This window comes from Falco rusticolus, chromosome Z, assembly GCF_015220075.1.
Source record: "Falco rusticolus isolate bFalRus1 chromosome Z, bFalRus1.pri, whole genome shotgun sequence".
NCBI classification, from domain to species: Eukaryota; Metazoa; Chordata; class Aves; order Falconiformes; family Falconidae; genus Falco; species Falco rusticolus.
The window spans coordinates 81388870-81406302 of NC_051210.1; the positions used below are offsets into that span (position 1 = coordinate 81388870).

The following is a 17433-nucleotide window of genomic DNA, read 5'->3' on the forward strand; positions in this document are numbered from 1 at the left end:
AGGCAGGGTCAGCAGGGCCACGAGAAAAATAAACTTTATTTGCAGAGGCATGGGAGATGAGAGGGGCAGCAAAGAGTTGAGGAAAACCCACCAAGGACTGGCTTTCCCCTTTTTCTCCTCAAATTGTTCTCCTCTCCTCGTGGCATGGGCTACCCATATCCCCCCACTGAGAAGTTTGGGCTCCCCTGGTATTTCAGGCACAGCACCAAAGGGGAGCTGGGTCCCTAGCATGGGGGTTCTTTCACGTCGAAATGATGAGAAACAGGAACAGTAACCAAAATAACCTCAGGAGGTCTTGCACCCACCCCTGCGCAACCTGCCTGGACCCTGCCAGCCTCTCCAGACTTGGGCTGGTTGGGTGCATCCGAGCCAGGGAGCCCAGAGCCACGTGCACCGAATCAGCCCAACGGAGCCCAAAGCTCAGAGTGACCCTGTCCGGGTGCTACCCACACCGGAGAGGTCCCACACGGGGCTGGGGTGGGTGCCCCCACTGCCCACCCCCATGCAGTACCCGCTTCGAGCATCAGTCTCCTGCCTGCCTCATCCTCCTCACTAAAAAAGCCACTCAGCACAGCCCAGGATCAAGTGTACATTTTTATTTTTTAATGGAACATAAACTCCTTTAGAAAAAACATTCATCTGGATGATAACACCCATAGAAAAAAACACCAATCTCGTGTTCTTTATTTTTTTTAATTTGGCATTTGTTATTTGCATTTATATTAAAGCAAAGTGCATCTTTCTTATTTTTTTCTCGTTTATACACATTGCACAATACATAAATAATGATGCTTATAAAACGTCTTTATATTTACAAGTAATAATATATTTATATATAACATAAAATACATTTTTTTCTTTAATAAATCTCAGGGTTTTTTTAAGGAGTCCTTTTGTGTGTGTTTTATTTCCAAAGCACTACAATGCTAAAGTTCCAATGAGAATGCTCTCTTGTTCATTTAAACCTTTGTATTTAGAAAAATAGCTTATGTTAAGGTCTAAACATGCTCATTGAGCTAAGAACAGTGTAAAAGTATCATACTCGTGTATGAATTCAAGAAATGAAAGCACAACTGCATTTCCAGATAGGATGGTACCAGCATAACCTGAGCCAAGCAGGTTACAACAGACCAACTATCATGAACACTTTTTCTTTTGTTTTCCCATTTGTTTTGTTGGTTTTGTTTGTTTTTTGTTTTAGGCTTAGGCTTCTGTCACTTCACATCTCAGCTCAAATTATAAAGCACGGGCCATGCACGAGGTTTCTCTGCTGTTGTTTTCTCCCCTTGCATCAATCCATGACCATTAAAAAAAAAAAAAAAAAAAAGCAGTGGAAGGATGAACACAGTGACAAGATGTGAATCCAGCAACAAGAAAAATAAAATAAAAATTGTAAGGGTGGGTAAAGACCTGGTTGGGAAGGTTTTGCACTGTCCTTCGGTGGCAACATGAGGTTAGCACCGCTGGGGAAGGGGGTCTCAGTGTCACCGTCACCAGGGATGGCTGGCGGCAAGGGGAAGGTGGTGCATGAAAAAATACAGGGATCTTAGAAGGAGCTGTAACATAGAGCAAGTGGTTTCCGAATCCATCGATCACACAGGATGATCCTTTCAGAGGCATGAAATAATTATCCTAAGTGATCCATCCCCCTGCACCCTTCTCTCGCCCTTCTGAGTTATTGGTCATTCACACTTTTAAAAAAAAAGAGATTTATCAAAATACCCAAGGCAAAAAAAATCTTTCCATAAGCTATTTCTCAAAACAGGGGGGAGGGAGAAAAAACTGAACAAAACAAAACAAAACAAAAAAGTTTGCATGAAAAGCAAGCACTCAGAAGGAAGTAATAGCAGCAAAGTAGTATAAATGTCATGAGTCCACTCTGTCTCGAGTCATCGGTTATTAAAAATAACCTCCAACCAGCACGGGCAACTGCTGATAAACTGTCTAGTGTAGCACTGGCCCCAGCCTTTCACAAAGCTGATCTGAACAGTAAATCCGGTCCATGGCTGCTGCATGAACTCATGGTCGTTGGGTCTCTGCAAGCTGTACGCCTTCTCGTAATCAAAAGCCTTGATGGAAAAACCTGGGAACACTTTGTGAACCAGCAACGTCCTGGAGTCGGGGTTGTCCAGTGTGGCCGACTTGATGAAAATGGGGTAACTGCTGCGGTTGTACACCCACACGCCGTCCACCTCCTTTGTGAGCTGGATGCCATAGCCGATCTTGCTGCGGACCTTCTGCACCAGTTGGCTTTTGTTGTCCGAGTTGAGCTGTCCGAGGCAGAAACCATTCCCCTGAGGTAGATCATAGAAGATATCCAGGGAGGGCTCTTGGACAGAGTACAGCCGACCCACACGTGTCTTCTCTTCCCAGTATGCCACCACGCACCAGTGTGACCGATCCCCCGGCTCCTGAAGAACTTGGGAATCTACAGAATGGGAGAACAAAAGGAGAAATTGAGCACCAGGATGGGTAATATGACCTAAAAGCGACATAATGCTGGCAGGTCCTTGCAAGCCCATGTCTTCATGATGCTCTCCAGGCACACAGCGGCACCCCTAGGGCATCCACTGCTTCCAAAAGCCATGTCTTAAGGCCACTGTTAAGACCATTTCAGTTGCCACAGGTCCGGGGGATTCCCATGCTGCTCCACTGCCTAGTTCTGGCTGGAGTTACAGGTCCTAAATCACCAGGTCCACCTTCAGAAGTGGCTTGAGAACCACCAGCAGCACCTGCAGTGCACCCATCCCTCACCCAAACCATCACTAGGACCACCACCAGTGCCAACAGAAGAGATGAGATGCTCCAGCTGTATCCCAAGACCAAACACCCTAAACCCCCTTACTTTCACCCACCAGACGATGGATCCATTTCCATAAATATCTACTGTGCACAATGATGAAAAACAATGAGGTGCTGCTAAGAAAAGCACATGGAAGGGCACCACAGGGGACCAGAGGGGACAAGGACTCGCCTGCTGTAGTTCACGGGGTTTTTCCCTGCTCACAGCCTGAGCCTGGGTGACGGAAAGGATGCACACGTTGGATGAAGCCCTGATGGTGGCAGGGTGGGGACCAGAAAACTCATGCTTGTTAACAAAAATGTCCTAAAAAACCTCAAAAAAACCCGCAGAAATGTGTTCCTGCAGCCCTTGTTTCAACTCCCTTGTCTATAGCTACCCCGTGCAGGCCGTGAGGATGTGACGTTGGAGGAAAAAGCCGGGGCGGGGGGTGGGGGGTGGGGGGTGTGTGCTGAGAAATGTGAAAAAATCCCCTTTGCCTGATGGAGGATCCCTAGCCACCCAGCACTGCTCAGCGGGTAATTCCTTCCAGCCTCAGTAGGCATGTTAAAACCTGGGAACTAGTCATCTCTCTAATTGTATTAAAACAGAAAAAAAAAAAAAAAGTCAAGCTGGGAATGCAAGTTAGCTACTGAAATAATCCCCCGCACCATGGAAGCACCTATGGGACCAGGGATGGTGGGTAACCCAGGACCCTAAAGATCCCTGCATCACTCAGCAGCCCCCCAAACCCCACGCCAACACGAGCAATGGCAGCAGCACGCTAGCTGCCCCATTTTCTATATATTTTTGCTATTAATAAGCCCGTTCCCCAGCGCAGGCATTTTGTTCCTGCCTCTTGAGCTGTGCTTCAAGCCCTGCACTGTGCTTTAAAAAAAAAAAAATACAGCCCAGCCACACACTTTTAATTTCCTCATTTCTATGCCAGCAAGGAAAATATTTCTCCAGTTGCTGGAGGCAGCAGTTACTAAAAATGGGCCTGACTGTGTACACCCCGCAATAGGGACCTCTGATGCCAGGTGAAACTGGGGGGGCTGGGGTGGTGTCTGGTGGTGGTGGGGTGGTCCCCGGGACAGCATCCATCGAGGTGTGCCCCTGTCTGTCCTTCCACCTCCCCTTTTTGGTGCCTCCCAAGACTTTTGTTATGGCTAACTTTATATCCTGCTAGAACCTGGCACCACAGCAAGGGACGGAGAGGGGACGGGGTGGGTGGTATGGGGTGCCCCCCACCCAAGGGTGCACCCAGCAAGGCAACAAACACCCCCAAGATGGCATTTCCCCACCTGCCCGAGCGATAGGAGAATCTGAGGAGATGCTCCTGCATCCAGGAGAGGGGGATGTTCCTGGATCCAAGGGGATGATGTTCCTGGATCCATCCCCATCCTGAGCACCCGTCGCCCCCCCCCCCCCCATCACATCCTCCCCACTGCCTGCCTGCCAGTGATGCTCAGAGCTGCTTGGGTTTTGTTTTACAGCAGTTGAGGGAATTTTGGAGCAACAGCCATTGAAACCTGCTGAAATTCCGACCAGTTTTTACTTATTTGAACATAAAAGCATCCCTTTCAGGAAGAGGTGGGGGCAAAAGAAAAAGCCTTCTTCACCTGGTATTTGTGCTTGCATTAGTGAAGACCACTTAACAAGTAACTCATTGCTGCTTACAAAGAGTTATGTAATTGCCAGCGCATTAAAAAAAAAAAAAAAGTTTAAAAAAAAAAAAAAAAAAGAAAAAAAGAAAACTGCCTTGGCTATGAATGAACAGACCTTTATGGAGGGCTGGAAGTTCATGAATGAATCCCACTAGGTTTTTCAGTGACATGGGGTGACCAGACCTCAAGGACAAGTCTTAGGTAATCCAGGATAATTTTTTTTTAAAAAAAAAAAAGAGCCAATGCCAGCACACAGTATAAATATGCCAGAGCTTCTTCCGTTTGCGGGCTTTGGCTGTTGACTGGATGTCTAGTCAAAAAGCCATGAGAATATTAGGGTTGAGCTTGGATAAACAGGATCAGGCCTCCCTGCCAGCCACCACCAGCGCCGCTTTTCACAGTTGTTGGGACCCCAGCGGAGCCTCCCCGCTCCCATCCACCTCCCTGATGCTGGCATCCGCCAGGAAAAGGGGTGGGAAAAGCCTGTGGCATCACCAGGGTGGTGGAGGCAGGAGAGGAGGTTGCAGGAGAGGAGGAAAAAATGATGCAGAGATGCTTCCTATAGTGATGGACATTTTTTTCCCCAAAAGACTTTTTTTGGTGGCAATGACCACGGATCTGAGTAAATAAAGCAAGTCGATGGATTTTGCCCCAAAACACCCCACTGGGTTCATCCTGTTGAGCCTGGGGTCATGGCAGGGACCCACCACCCAGCTCCCACCGCCGCCTGCTGCAAACTCACACAAAACCCCAGATCCCGGGAAATCTGCAGCCATATTGCCCTCAGCATGTCCTCATGTGCAACAGACCAGAAATGGCTGAGAAATGCTTGGGAATTCTTGTTTTGAGTTAAAAGCATCACTTTTACGAGCTCCTTGGAGCAAACGCATCCCTTTCTGAATGCCTGGAAAACTCCCAGAGCAAACTGGGACCATTCCCATATTCCAGCAAACAATGATAATGTTTAATGCTCTAAACATCCGCGCTATTATTTTGTTATTAAGCATCCCTCCACCACTTGCTGCTGTCACTGGTTTATTATTATTACAGCCTGCCTAGGGGCTTCGTCAGACTCCCCCCAGAGCATTGTGCAAGCTTTTTGTTAAACAACAACAACAACAACAACAACAAAAGAATATATACATAAAAATAACTGAAAATAAAGGAAGTCTACCCTCAAAAATTTATAGAATTAGTGGTAATGATCGCTCAGAGTGGGGTCTGTGGAGAACACTCATCCAAAGCACATTTCTGCACGGAGGGGAGAAATCAAGGCAATAACTTGACACCCTACAAGCCCTTTTTTAGAAATCTGGTGATGGTTCACCACCAGTGATGCCCCAGCACAACCACGTTATTCAGTATCACATTCCCGCTGGAAAACTGATTTTTTTGCTTTTTATTTACAGCCTCCTGAATTTTCCTGAGCGGCTGCCCTGACTTTTACCAGCACATCCCTGAGCGAGGAAGGAGTGTCCCCTGCAAAAGCATCACCCCTGATACTTCCCAACACACCAACCGGCGTGAGAGGCTGTGAGGTTTCCTACCACCTGCCTTGACCCTCGCAAACAGCAAGTCCTGCCCAAAAGTGCTCAATAAAAAGGCCACAGCTGAGATTTTTCCAGCTTCGGATGCACACATGTGGTCTCGGGGCATCACCCTGCTCTGGGGAGGGATGCCACAGAAAATGCTACATCCATACAGAAGTCCTGGGTGACAGGACACCCGAGTAATAACCCCCCCCAAATTAAAAACTGCTGAAAGCACAGAGGTCCAGATGAAGGTGGGTATGGGAGATTCACACCATGGAAATGCTCAAATTCATCAGGAATGGCCCCACGCTTTGCTCTCCCAAGCTGTAGCAGGAGGATTCGCATCTCGCATTGCTTGGAAGTGCCAGAAAATTCCTGGTGTGGCTTTTCTCCTCAACACGGGAAGGCTTCTAAGATGCTGAAACCATGTCGTCTGTACTTTTTCCTTCCGAGCTCTGGCAGTTTTATTAGGAGTTTGGGAAGAAAAAGTTCTTTTTTCATTCAGGAAGAACCGAAACATTTCAGCAAAATTGATTTTTAAAAAAATAAAATAAAATAAAACAATCCAACGCAGCTTCTGGCTGGCTTTCAGATCTCAGCCTTGTCCCAGCGCCAAGTTCACCAGCGTAGAGGGGAGGTGGGCTGGGGATCTTTTGTTTTGCTTTGTTTTGTTTTGTTTTGACATAGCTAAAGGTTTTCCTGTAATCAACCCACGTCTAAAGAAAACAGCAAGTTTCGCACACGCTGAGCTCTCACCCGCCGGGAGTACTCCCATCTGATCAAGTCAAGAGCTATCTAAATTGTCACTGGTATCTGCGGTAATAACTCATCGCTGAAAACGGCAATACAACTGCGCTCCTGATTAGGTTTTTAAATGCCTGTAATTGGACCTTTCCTCAGTGATATTATGATGAGACGCAAATTCGATTAGCCAGCCGTGTAAGTGTTTCAAACTATGTGTTTATACTTTTTTAATATATGTATTTATAAGTATTATTTTTTTAAGAGCAGCTTTGAGCCAAAGCATCTTCTCACGCTCTTCCTAAACTGGTCTTGTCCCTCCTCTCCCTCATTCCTCTGTGATCACTGGTGCTGAATTTCCCACTGGCCATCAACCCTGACACAATACTTGCCATGGCATCACCTACACTGAACTGCTAACAAAAGCCTCCTCGTCTCCATAGAATCATCAGTTTGGGTGGAAAGGACCTTTACAGGGCACCTAGTCCAGCCCCCTGCCATGGGCAGGCTGCTCATGTTTTGCGGTACCCCCACCCGCGTCACTTGTGGGTATGACACGCACGTACGACTGATAACCCAACAGATAATGTCATGTACATGTCCACTGTGAAATCACAGCCTCACGAGACTGGTCTTATGGACCTTTCCTAGAAGGTCCAGGTCCCAGATGTGAGCTCCTGGGGCAGCAAAGAAACCGGGAGGGACGGTGAGATCCCTGCCTGGCTTCCCGGGAGGCAGCCTTCTGCTGGAAAAAGGGCGACGTGGGCACCGCCGATGAGCAGGATGAACCTGCGGTCCTTCCTCCTTAATCCGCCAGCACACATGGAGGGCATCTGCGCTTAAAAAAAACAAATTGGCTGGACTGGTGTCAGCACAACGTGTCGTCTGGCTGGGGCCAAGGCTGAGACCAAGCTCAGCGTGTCTCGCGCCGGGTAATCTCTCTTGGCTGACCTTAAGTGGCATTTGCAAGCCCGAGACAGAGCCATGTCCTCCATCTTCTCCTGCTTGTTGAGATGGAGACACAAACCCTGAAGCTTTTTATGGGGTTTTGATGCTTTTCTTGAGGGTGCTCAGGGCAGCTCGGGGCACTCCAGTTGCAGTTTTGCCCCTCGTTGTTACTGGCAAGTGCTGTTTTTGTAGGATCTCAAGAAAAATACACCCCTGACCTCTTACACCAGAAGCGAACACGCATTACATCAAGGTGAGGGTAACACCGAGCATGACGTGCAACCGCACAGCTCGTCAAAGTAAAGAAAAACAGGCAGCAAAAAGGGAAATTTTACTTCCTTTCTAGTCTCTCGGGCAATCTGCAGGCTATTTGGGCAGAGGAACAAATTAGAAGAAAAAAAAAAAACCAAAAAAAAAAACCCCAAGAAAAATCCTTCAAAGCCAGATTTCCAGGTATGCTTTGCAAAAGCAAAGAAAAAAAACCAAATTAAAGGATATATCCTGCTGCAGAAAAGGGTCTTTGTGCCTTTAACGGCGTTTGTGGGCAGCCTGGAGACACCACCCACAGCAATGTTTGCCCCCAACCTTTTATATCTCCCTGCACACAAGGGCTAGACAGCTTCAGCTTCCTCACCACCACCCCACCCCACCCCCCGCCCCCTGCTTTTGATGGCCGGGATTATTTCTGAAAGGCTAATTTAGAGGATGGTCATGTGTTAAGCTCCTGTTGTTTGCAGAGAAAATAAACCCTTACCTACTGCAGGGATGTCACCACCCACGGTGGCCCGTGGGGTCCCTCGACTGCACCAACGCAAAAGCCCCCAAAGAGCTGGGACAGTCGGTGGCATCAACACATACTTAGGGAGCCCTTAATCTGTGGATTATTGACACAATAGACCATAACGTCTCTTTAGGAGCCATTACAGCCCATCGAGTCAGTAGGTACTTATGGAGCCCTTAATCCACGGATTGACAGGCTAGACCATAAATTTGTGTCTATGTCTTATTAGGCAGCTCTTATTACTCAACATATACAGTAGTCATGCAGGCTAAAGAGCCTTAAGATTATTTCTTTAATTTATTAACAAGTTGTCCACCCAATCACCTAAGTGGCTCCTTGCTCCTAGCAAAGTCAGTCAACCTTGCACGGAAATACCTGAGTTTCTTCAGTTTGCTGAAGTTTGCTCAGGGCTGGCATCCAGGCACCGAGATGTTGCCAACAGATTGCGAGTCTGATGGGGACAGAGGAAAAAAATTTGGCAGAAGCCATTGGGGGAAGCAGTCTGGGATTTCCCGGTATTTGTAGCTAGGGCTTTGGTTCACTCATGTTAGCGGTGACTTACACGCTTGGGTATGCTCTGCTCGGTCCCCTGGTGACCCAACCAAGAACTTCTACCACCTTCACCATGGCTGGGAAACCCTCTTGTGAAACCAGGACAAAACCGAGGTCATGTTAGACAGTGGGTAGGGATGACTGATCCCTGAGGACATCCTCTAAAGTTCCCACCCCAGCTTGGTGGTGCCTTGAGTCAACCTTCTCCCAAGCTAGAACCCAGCCCTGACCTTTGAGGGTTAATTCAGGGACGGGACACAAAAGGAAGAAAACCATCCCAGAAAGGGTCCCTGGCAAGCCTGTTGTTGCAGACCTATGTTGCAACAGTACGGCAAATGCCGAGGCTGGCCCAGGAGGGATGTCCAAGCTGGAAAAATATAGGGTGATCAACATGAACATGTGAAGGAAGCCCAGCTCCCTGATGTCCCCCACCTTGAAGGATGGTGAAGAAAGAACCCAAGTGAAACTGCTGAGTTCACCGAGTCCACTAAACCAGAAATTTGATTCATAAACATCCTATTAGTCACCGCTACTCTCTAATTACTGTGATTAATCAATTACCATGGCTAAAAATGATGTGAGAAGAGAAGAACCTTTTTTTTGTGCACGCACTCTTTAAGAGCCAAGCAAGGCTCAGCTCCAGGGAGCGGGGCGGGCGGGAATTACGCAGGCACACACCAAAAATGCCTGTCTGCCTGTCTCCAGCGGTTAGAGAGGAGCCAGCTGACTCCAGTTTCCTCCGTACCAGGCTTCGGGCCTCATCAGCCATGCAAATTATAGAGTACCGTGCTGTCTGAAGGCCGAATTTCGACTCAGCTCAGAGAAAAGCCTTAGAGGAAGGGTGGGGATGAAGAAGCCAGCCAAATCCATTCATAATATTTACAGTAAATGGGCCTCTTTGCTGTTGTTTAGTATACAGTCAGTCTAATTATTTTTGAAGTTTTAATTTAAAGAACCTTCTTTATCTGCCTCTCCTTCTGCACCCCTCAAAGGTGTGGGAAAACTTTTCCTCTGTTTCAAAAAAGCAGTAGGACGGGAATCCCTTCCCCGAGCTCCAAGCCAGCAGTGGGGCAGGACGAAGGGATGCTTCCAAGAGGGGAGACCCTTCCAGAGGGGTGCTGCCAGCATCAGTGGGGTTTTTAAGACCCCCGGGGCACTTGGATAGGCATGAAGCACGCAGATCCATGTGGAAAACCCCCAGAAATCCTATTTTTGCTGCATATGTCCCCATTGCTATTCTGTACCAGTGGGGAGGACTGGCTGGCTCGGGAGGTATTGCACGATGCTCCACAGACCTGTGCACCCTCTGAACTCCTCCCCTGCCCTGACAGCACGCCAGAATAATCACATTTTAATGACTATCAGCCAAGAAGTTCCTCTGGAAAACACAGGAAGCCCAAGCCGGCGTTCAGGAGATGCTGCCACACGACCACCAAGTGACTCAGGGTTGGTACCAGCCCCAGCTCCCAGAGACGAGCCAACACCTCTGTGCTTCGTCCTCAGCAGCTACCAAGACACACCTTTTCTCCACCCATACCCAACCCAGATCTCAACCAGAAACCACCTGAGAAGGAGAAACCAGCACACAAAAGGCTTCTGACTTAGAAAAATGCAAATCAGACCTGAGGATGAGCTTGCCAAAATATCTCTCCTGGCTTGGGTTGCGCTGGAGGTTCCTGTGACAGCACCCTGCCCGTCACCTTTCCAGTGCAGGGATCAATCACCGACGTGGATGCCAAAGCCACCAGAGGCCACCAGGCCATGCCGGCCCTGGGGTCACAGTCCCCCTCTGTGCAGCCACTGAGCTCAGTTTTAGAGGATGAAGACCTTAAAATGCATTTGCAATTGAAAATAAACCGCCGCTGCGGCAAGGCAGGGAGGTCACCTGGTACCCAGCGATGCCCAGGGGAGGGCAGGGATACGGCCCCCAGGAAAGCCGCAGCTCTCCCCTGACAACATGTAGCTATGTGAGTTACACGTTAAAAACCTTGTAAAGACCTCAATAAAAACTGAAGCAGAGCAGTCTAGGATTTCCAAATGGATACCTAATACACAGATGTATGTGAGGATTTTTTTCCCCCCCCTAAGTGCATTCCACGCACACACAAGGCATTGCTACCGCTCTCATTTCAATACTGAAAAAAAGCCTCTCGCCACAGCACACCAAGCCAGAATTCTCCTTTAAAGACTGAAAACAGACGTAAATGTGTCTTTCCCGCCACCAAAAAAAAAAAAAAATAGAACACCTCCCCCAGCTCCCTTTCCCAGGGCGGCATCCCTCGCAGGGATGTAAACCCATGGAAAAAACAGGGTTGGAACAAAAGTCCTTTTCACACTCGTCGTGCCCTGCTCCGTAACAATTATGAAAACTGTTTAGCTGGGCTGGCATTTAGAGCATTTACTGCATTCCTGCCAATAAATTCCAGTCCCGGATCCGATGGAAAAGGCTCCCCCCCTCCCCTTTCCCCTCCCTCCCTTGCCTTCATTCCTCCTGGCTTTCTTTACAACCTAATACCCTGTCGACGCGGGGCCAGGGCCTACTTAGGGGGAAAAAAAAACACCCAGCGCCAGACTGGAGACAGCATGCAGACTGAAAAAGTTAATCATTACTTCTGTCTGCCTTCATAATCTAATCACGCCTATTCCTAAGAGCAGGCGGCGAACGCTGGGCGCAGGCAGGGTCGGCACCCAGGGACATCCCGACAGCCACCAGCCCCTGTCCAGGTAGGGGGGCAAGCAAGGGATGGACTAACAAGGGATGGACAGACAGACAGACAGCATTTGGATGGAGTTCACAAGCCTGGCCGTGGACACACCCCTCCTCTTGCCTCTCACTTTGCTCTGGATTAATAACGCTTAGCAATTATAGTGAATATTACATTCATTAAGTAATTAACCCTCCTGGCGCTCTGGCGGAGTTGGCACCCCCCTTCCGCAGACAGAGGCCGGCAGAGGTTTGCCCCAGGCTATAAAACGGGGCAGGTCGGCAGCACCCAGAATAAAAAAAAATAAAATTAAATAAAAAAATTCGGAAAAATCCTACACAACAAAAAGCTCCTTGTGCTCATCCCGCCCTGCTGTGGGTGGCAGAGCCCTGTCCCAGGTGGGGACTGCACCACAGCCAGGCTGGCACCACTGAGATGCGACAGCGGGGGCAAAGCCCAGGGGATTTGGGCATCACCAAGACCCTGCAGCATCCTCCTGAAAGCAGCATCATCCTCCCATGGGGGCAAAGCCCAAGGGATCTGGAGCTCAGCACTGCTGCTCGGCAAACCCAACACCACACCGGACGCTCCAGAAAATAACCTTGGTGCAACATCTCAGGTGTGTCAAGGCTTCGTGCTCTTGACACCCGCGATACATTTTCCATGCTCGGCTGTGACAAAGAACAGGAAAACTACAGGCCTCTGCGTATGAAGATTTATGGGTTTGCTCCTTATAATGAGCTAAAAAGTCTCAGCCCGGCTTCCAAAGAAAATGAATTCATCAGTTCAAACACAGTGATGTAACTTCAGGCTCCCAACTCCTTTTCCAAATAAAACTCCTGTTATTTGATTCCTGCTTGAAGGATGATTTTATGAAGTTATTTACTCCATCCACTCTGCCCAGAAAGATGCTGCCAGAGCCCAGCCACCGTGCAGCACCCCATCCCACCATTTAATTTCTCAACTATTTTGCTATTTTCCCTGCTTTTCTACTCAAAACCTCACCTAGTACACATTAGTACAGCAATGTGCACACAGACACTTAACCCCTCCAGTATTATTTTGCATCACCCACCGTGGATGGAGCTTCCCCTCAGTGGCAATGCCCAGCAATTTTTAGCACCTATAAATTCATCCCATTGGTTTCTATCACCAAAAATCACTGGATCCAGAGCCAGCATCACTGGATGTAAAAACAAAGGATGGCTGCACTCCCACCGCCTTCCCAACACCCGAGTTTCTGCAATGCAAAGCAAGCTTTTATTGATGCAGTTTTGACAGCTCTACAAACGAAAGTAGTCAACCTATATATATATATTATATAATCATATATATGAATATATTTAATATATTCAACCTACACATATTAATGATTCTTTAAATATTGAGTATATCCTACATATTATATATAATTAGACACCATACATTCAAAATATATATCCAACCTATATATATAGGTTAAATCGATTTACTTGCTTTATGTTTCTGTTTATTATGTTGCCCACAGCCTCGCTTATTTCATACAATTATAGGCACATACTTGCAACAAGGCTTAAGAGCTCAAGCAGCTCTGAGTTGTTAATATAGTGGCCTTTCCACCTGCACAGGTATTCAGGGAAAAGCTGGGAAAGCCCACAGGAGCCAAGACTTCACCCCAAAGACAGCTCGCCAAAAAACAGCACCCCACCAGGTGTCTTACTTCATCCCTGTGAGAGGGTGAGGAAGGACTGCAGAGTCGAGTACCCACCCTCAACACCTGGAGTAGCTAGAATCATCAGAAGCATCACCAGGATGTCCTGCATCCACCCCACACTGAACATTTTATTTCATCCCAAGGGAGGATGAGGAAGGGCTACAGAGCCAGGTATCCACCCATCAGACATGGAGAAGCATCATCAGGACCTCCTACAACCACTCCACTGGGCACCTTACTTTACCCCCAAAGGATGAGGAAGGACTGCAGAGTCAGGTACCCATCAGCACACATGGAGGAGCATCACAAAAGCATCAGCAGGACCTCCTGCAACCACCCAACCAGGCATCTTACTTCATCCCCAAGGGAGGATAAGGAAGGTCCACAGAGCCAGGCACCCACCATCACACACGGAGAAGCATCACCAGGATTGCCTGCAACCACCCCACCAGGCATCTTTCTTCATCCCCAAGGGAGGATGAGCAAGAACCACAAAGCTACGTACCCACCATCACACATGGAAGAGCATCGCCAACAGCATCACCAGGACCTCATGCAACCACCCCACCGGGCATCTTACTTCACCCCTGAGGGAGGACAAGGAAGACCCACAGAGCCGGGTACCCACCATCGCACATCGAGGAGCATCCCTGAGAGCATCACCAGGACCTCCTGGAACTCCCCCGCGGTGCTTTGATGCTGCCAGGGTGCCCCAACAAGGGAGCTGAAGCCAGGAGGTTCCTGACATGGCGAGGTTAAAAGGGTAGAGAAGGGCTGAGCCAGCTCTTACAGGGTGTTGGGTTTTTTTTTTTTTTCCCCTTGCAAGTTAAAACCAAGATAATGACACTGGGTGGGGACCAATTTGAAGGGCTGAGCAGCCAAACCAAAATTAGTCTCCCGGCCAAGAGCTTCCTAGGCCTCACAGCTTGGGGAAGGAAGCTGAGAAAAGGCATGAAAAAAAAAAAAAAAAAGATTCCTCGGGAAGTTCAAGCGTCGCACTCAAGCGAAGGTGACCCTGCTAGTCAAATATTTTTCAACATAATAAAAATAAAATCAAGTGCTGGAGCAGCCTCGCTTGGAAAAGCAGGGCCCATGGGATGGTGGGGTAGGTTTTTTTCCTCCTTTTTTCTCCTTTTCTTTCTCCTCCTCCCCCAGCACTTTCTTTCCTTTCGCTAATAACTATGTTTTCTTGTACTTTTTTTTTTTTTGGCTCTTTCCTCATAAAAGACTGATGTAATTTCCTGTCTTGTCCCAATGTTTCCTGTTAATTAACAGGGTGAAAGTTATCATCATGCATTTAAATGGCTACCCAAAAGAGGGGAGAGGGGGGAAAAAAACCAAGGGAAAAATAAAAAAGAAAATAAAAAAGAAAGGGGGCAGAAGGGCTGTCTGTGAGCAAACACCACGTCACATCCTGAACAGCGCAAAAACTCCCTGGAAAAAGCTTTTTTGGACCCAACACCTTCAGCCCATCGGCGAAGACCTCCCCAAGGGTGGCTCCCACGGCAGGTTTGTGCAGAAGGGATGCAAGCCCCCACCCTTCCCTGGATGGGGATGGAAAATCCCTGCAATGCTTGCCCAGAAACGCTCTTTTCTTGCATAGGAAAAGAAAAAGAAAGAAAAAAAAGAAAAAAAGGAAAAAAAAAGAAAAAGAAAAAAGAGAAGGAAAAGAAAAAGAGAAAAGATGAAAATAAAAAGAAGATTAAATAAGTAAATAAAATTAAATAAAACGAGATAAAATAAACTGCGGAGAAAGAAGCAGCCAGCAACACTGAAGATGCTGCTGTTATTAAAAGAAGTAGTTAAAAATTTAAAAAAACCCTAAACCCAACAACCAAACCAAGGGGCTAATCCAAAGCCAGCAGGCGGAAATCCTGCAAGGCACCGAGCTCCCTTTCCTGCCTGACCTCAGCCCTGCGCTGGATCAGGCCACTGCTTCTCCATGCCTTCCCGTTCCTCAACAGCAGCCGTGACGCAGCCGGTACCCCGGTGGCACAGAAGCCAAGCCAGCAGCCTCGGCACGCTCGCTCAGGGTGAAAACGAAGTGATTTAGGCAAAAAGCGAGGGTGGTTAGAACAGAGACCATGCCTCAGCGGTTAATAGTATCTCAGTGCTGAAAATAAACTGGAAAGGAAGCTCCTTTGTGACAGTAGGCAGGCGGCCAGGCTGCGGCGTGGGTCATTCAAGCTGGCTGGGGACGGTAGTGAGGCTGGCACCCACCCACCACCCAGCCCATCACCCTCCTAAAGCCCCCAGGGAGGGCTGGGGGGAGGGTGTCCGTACACTCCAGTTTTCCCTCTGGACCCTAAAACGGGGTGTACCCTGTTTTCACCCAGCATCAAGGTTTACGGGCTTGGCCGCTGCGGTTAGAAATAGGCATCCCCCCATGCCAGCGGCAGGGAAATGCATGTGGTTAATGTTACTGGTTCCTCCAGCGTAAGTGATACCCACTGGCAGACAGCGGGGATGGAAACGATGCAGCCCGCATCCCTGCCAGCCTGGGGCTGCTCCTCTACGAGTGTTTTTGTCTCATCCCGTTTTAAATGTCCCCAACGATCAGGTTGCTGGCGCTCATCGGGACATCTCTGGCGAGCAGAAGGTGGTTTGAGGCGACACCTCACTTCCAAAATTCACCTTTTTGTCCTCGTTCCTCCCTAAAAAGCATGAGGTTGCAGGATAAAATCCCAGTGGTCCTCGCCATGAAGGACTCGCTGGTGGTGGGGTCTTCTTCTGCATCTTATTGTCAGCTGTTCTTTCAAGGCACCGCTGGGTTGGGAAAATCAGCATCCGGAAAAATGGAAATGGAGCTGTACAGGGATGGATTGAAACACCCAGTATTTACTTGGGGGACCACCTCTGCCATCTTCTTTTTTCAAAAAAACCCCAAACATCCTAGAAGAGTATCAAGGAAAGGATCAAAAGCTCTAGAAGCCTTAAGAAGTCATTATTAAATGGGTCTTATTTGCTTGGGGGAGGATTTTAATCGGTTAAGAGCCAGGAGCTGGAAGGAGGATGCCCCCAGCATCCCCACAGCAGCACAGGGTCTATACCGGCCGTATCCCCGGCGAGGAGTTGGGGGTCCCCACAGGGCAAGATCCCCCTTAAAAATATGTAAAAAAAAAACCCAAACCAAAAAAACCAACACAAGGCTGAAGGAGCCGGAGCGGGTGGCCAAGCCAAGAGCCCTGGGGTCGGTGCCAAGTGCCGGCTCCCTCCTCCCCGCCGGCCACGGTCAGATGATGTGCTGCGAGGCGAGCCGGGAGGCTCCTAGTCTGGCAGGCAGCCTGCTTTGCTCCAGAGGCTCCAGTGCTGTCATCTTGGCGTTAACCCCTGATAACCTTGTCCTTTCCAGGACAGGACCGTGTTTTTTAGGTAAGCACAGGGCAGGGGCGGGGGTGGTAGTGTGTGTCGCGTCTCCAATGAGGCTGGGAAGGAAAGGGTGCAATGCCCTGCAATGCTCAAAGCAAATAAAAAAAATATTAAAAGGACGCATGCTCAAAAATAAACCAAGAATAAGTGACTTATTAAAAAAAAAAAAAAATTCCCAAGCAATTGTTTATCCCTGGGACAAATATACAATCCTAGTTCCACAGGAAGATGTCTCAATTTCAGATTATAATAGGATGCCAATTTGTAAATAAAGGCATTTCACAGGAGGTTATAAACTCTGTACTAGAGGGAGGTGGAAGGAGGGGGGAATGGGAAAACACAGGCAGGAGTCTGCCAGAGTAACCACGCGGGATCCTGTTTACATGGCGGGGGCGAGGCAGGGGCGATGGGGAGCCGCTTTAGGGGGTGAACAGCTCCAGATCTGGACAAGGTGCTTCTTCCCCGGCGAGCAGATACCAGCAGGGATCAGAGGCATAGTGAAACATTCCCAGCCTGCCTGCGACTGCGGAATGAAATGTCATTCACCCAAGCGGTCCCTGAAACCAGGCAAGGTCCCACCACCGGGAGAGCCAGAGCAGGGACCGATGCTGATGGTTCTCCAGCCTCCGGAGGTCTTTTCCCATCTTTTTGGTGCAAAGGAGTGTG

At 48.5% G+C, this 17433-nt stretch overlaps 1 protein-coding gene across 2 annotated transcripts in view; it reads right to left on the reverse strand.

Moving 5' to 3' along the window:
• Nucleotides 1-581: 581 nt before the first annotated feature.
• SMAD7 (SMAD family member 7) overlaps nt 582-17433 on the reverse strand; it is a 26160-nt gene continuing 9308 nt past the window's right edge. For both annotated transcript variants that reach the window (XM_037374303.1, XM_037374302.1), the window contains exon 4: nt 582-2428. In XM_037374303.1, the coding sequence (XP_037230200.1) occupies nt 1890-2428 (539 nt within the window). In that variant the 3' untranslated portion in view covers nt 582-1889. The remainder of the gene's footprint in view (nt 2429-17433) is intronic.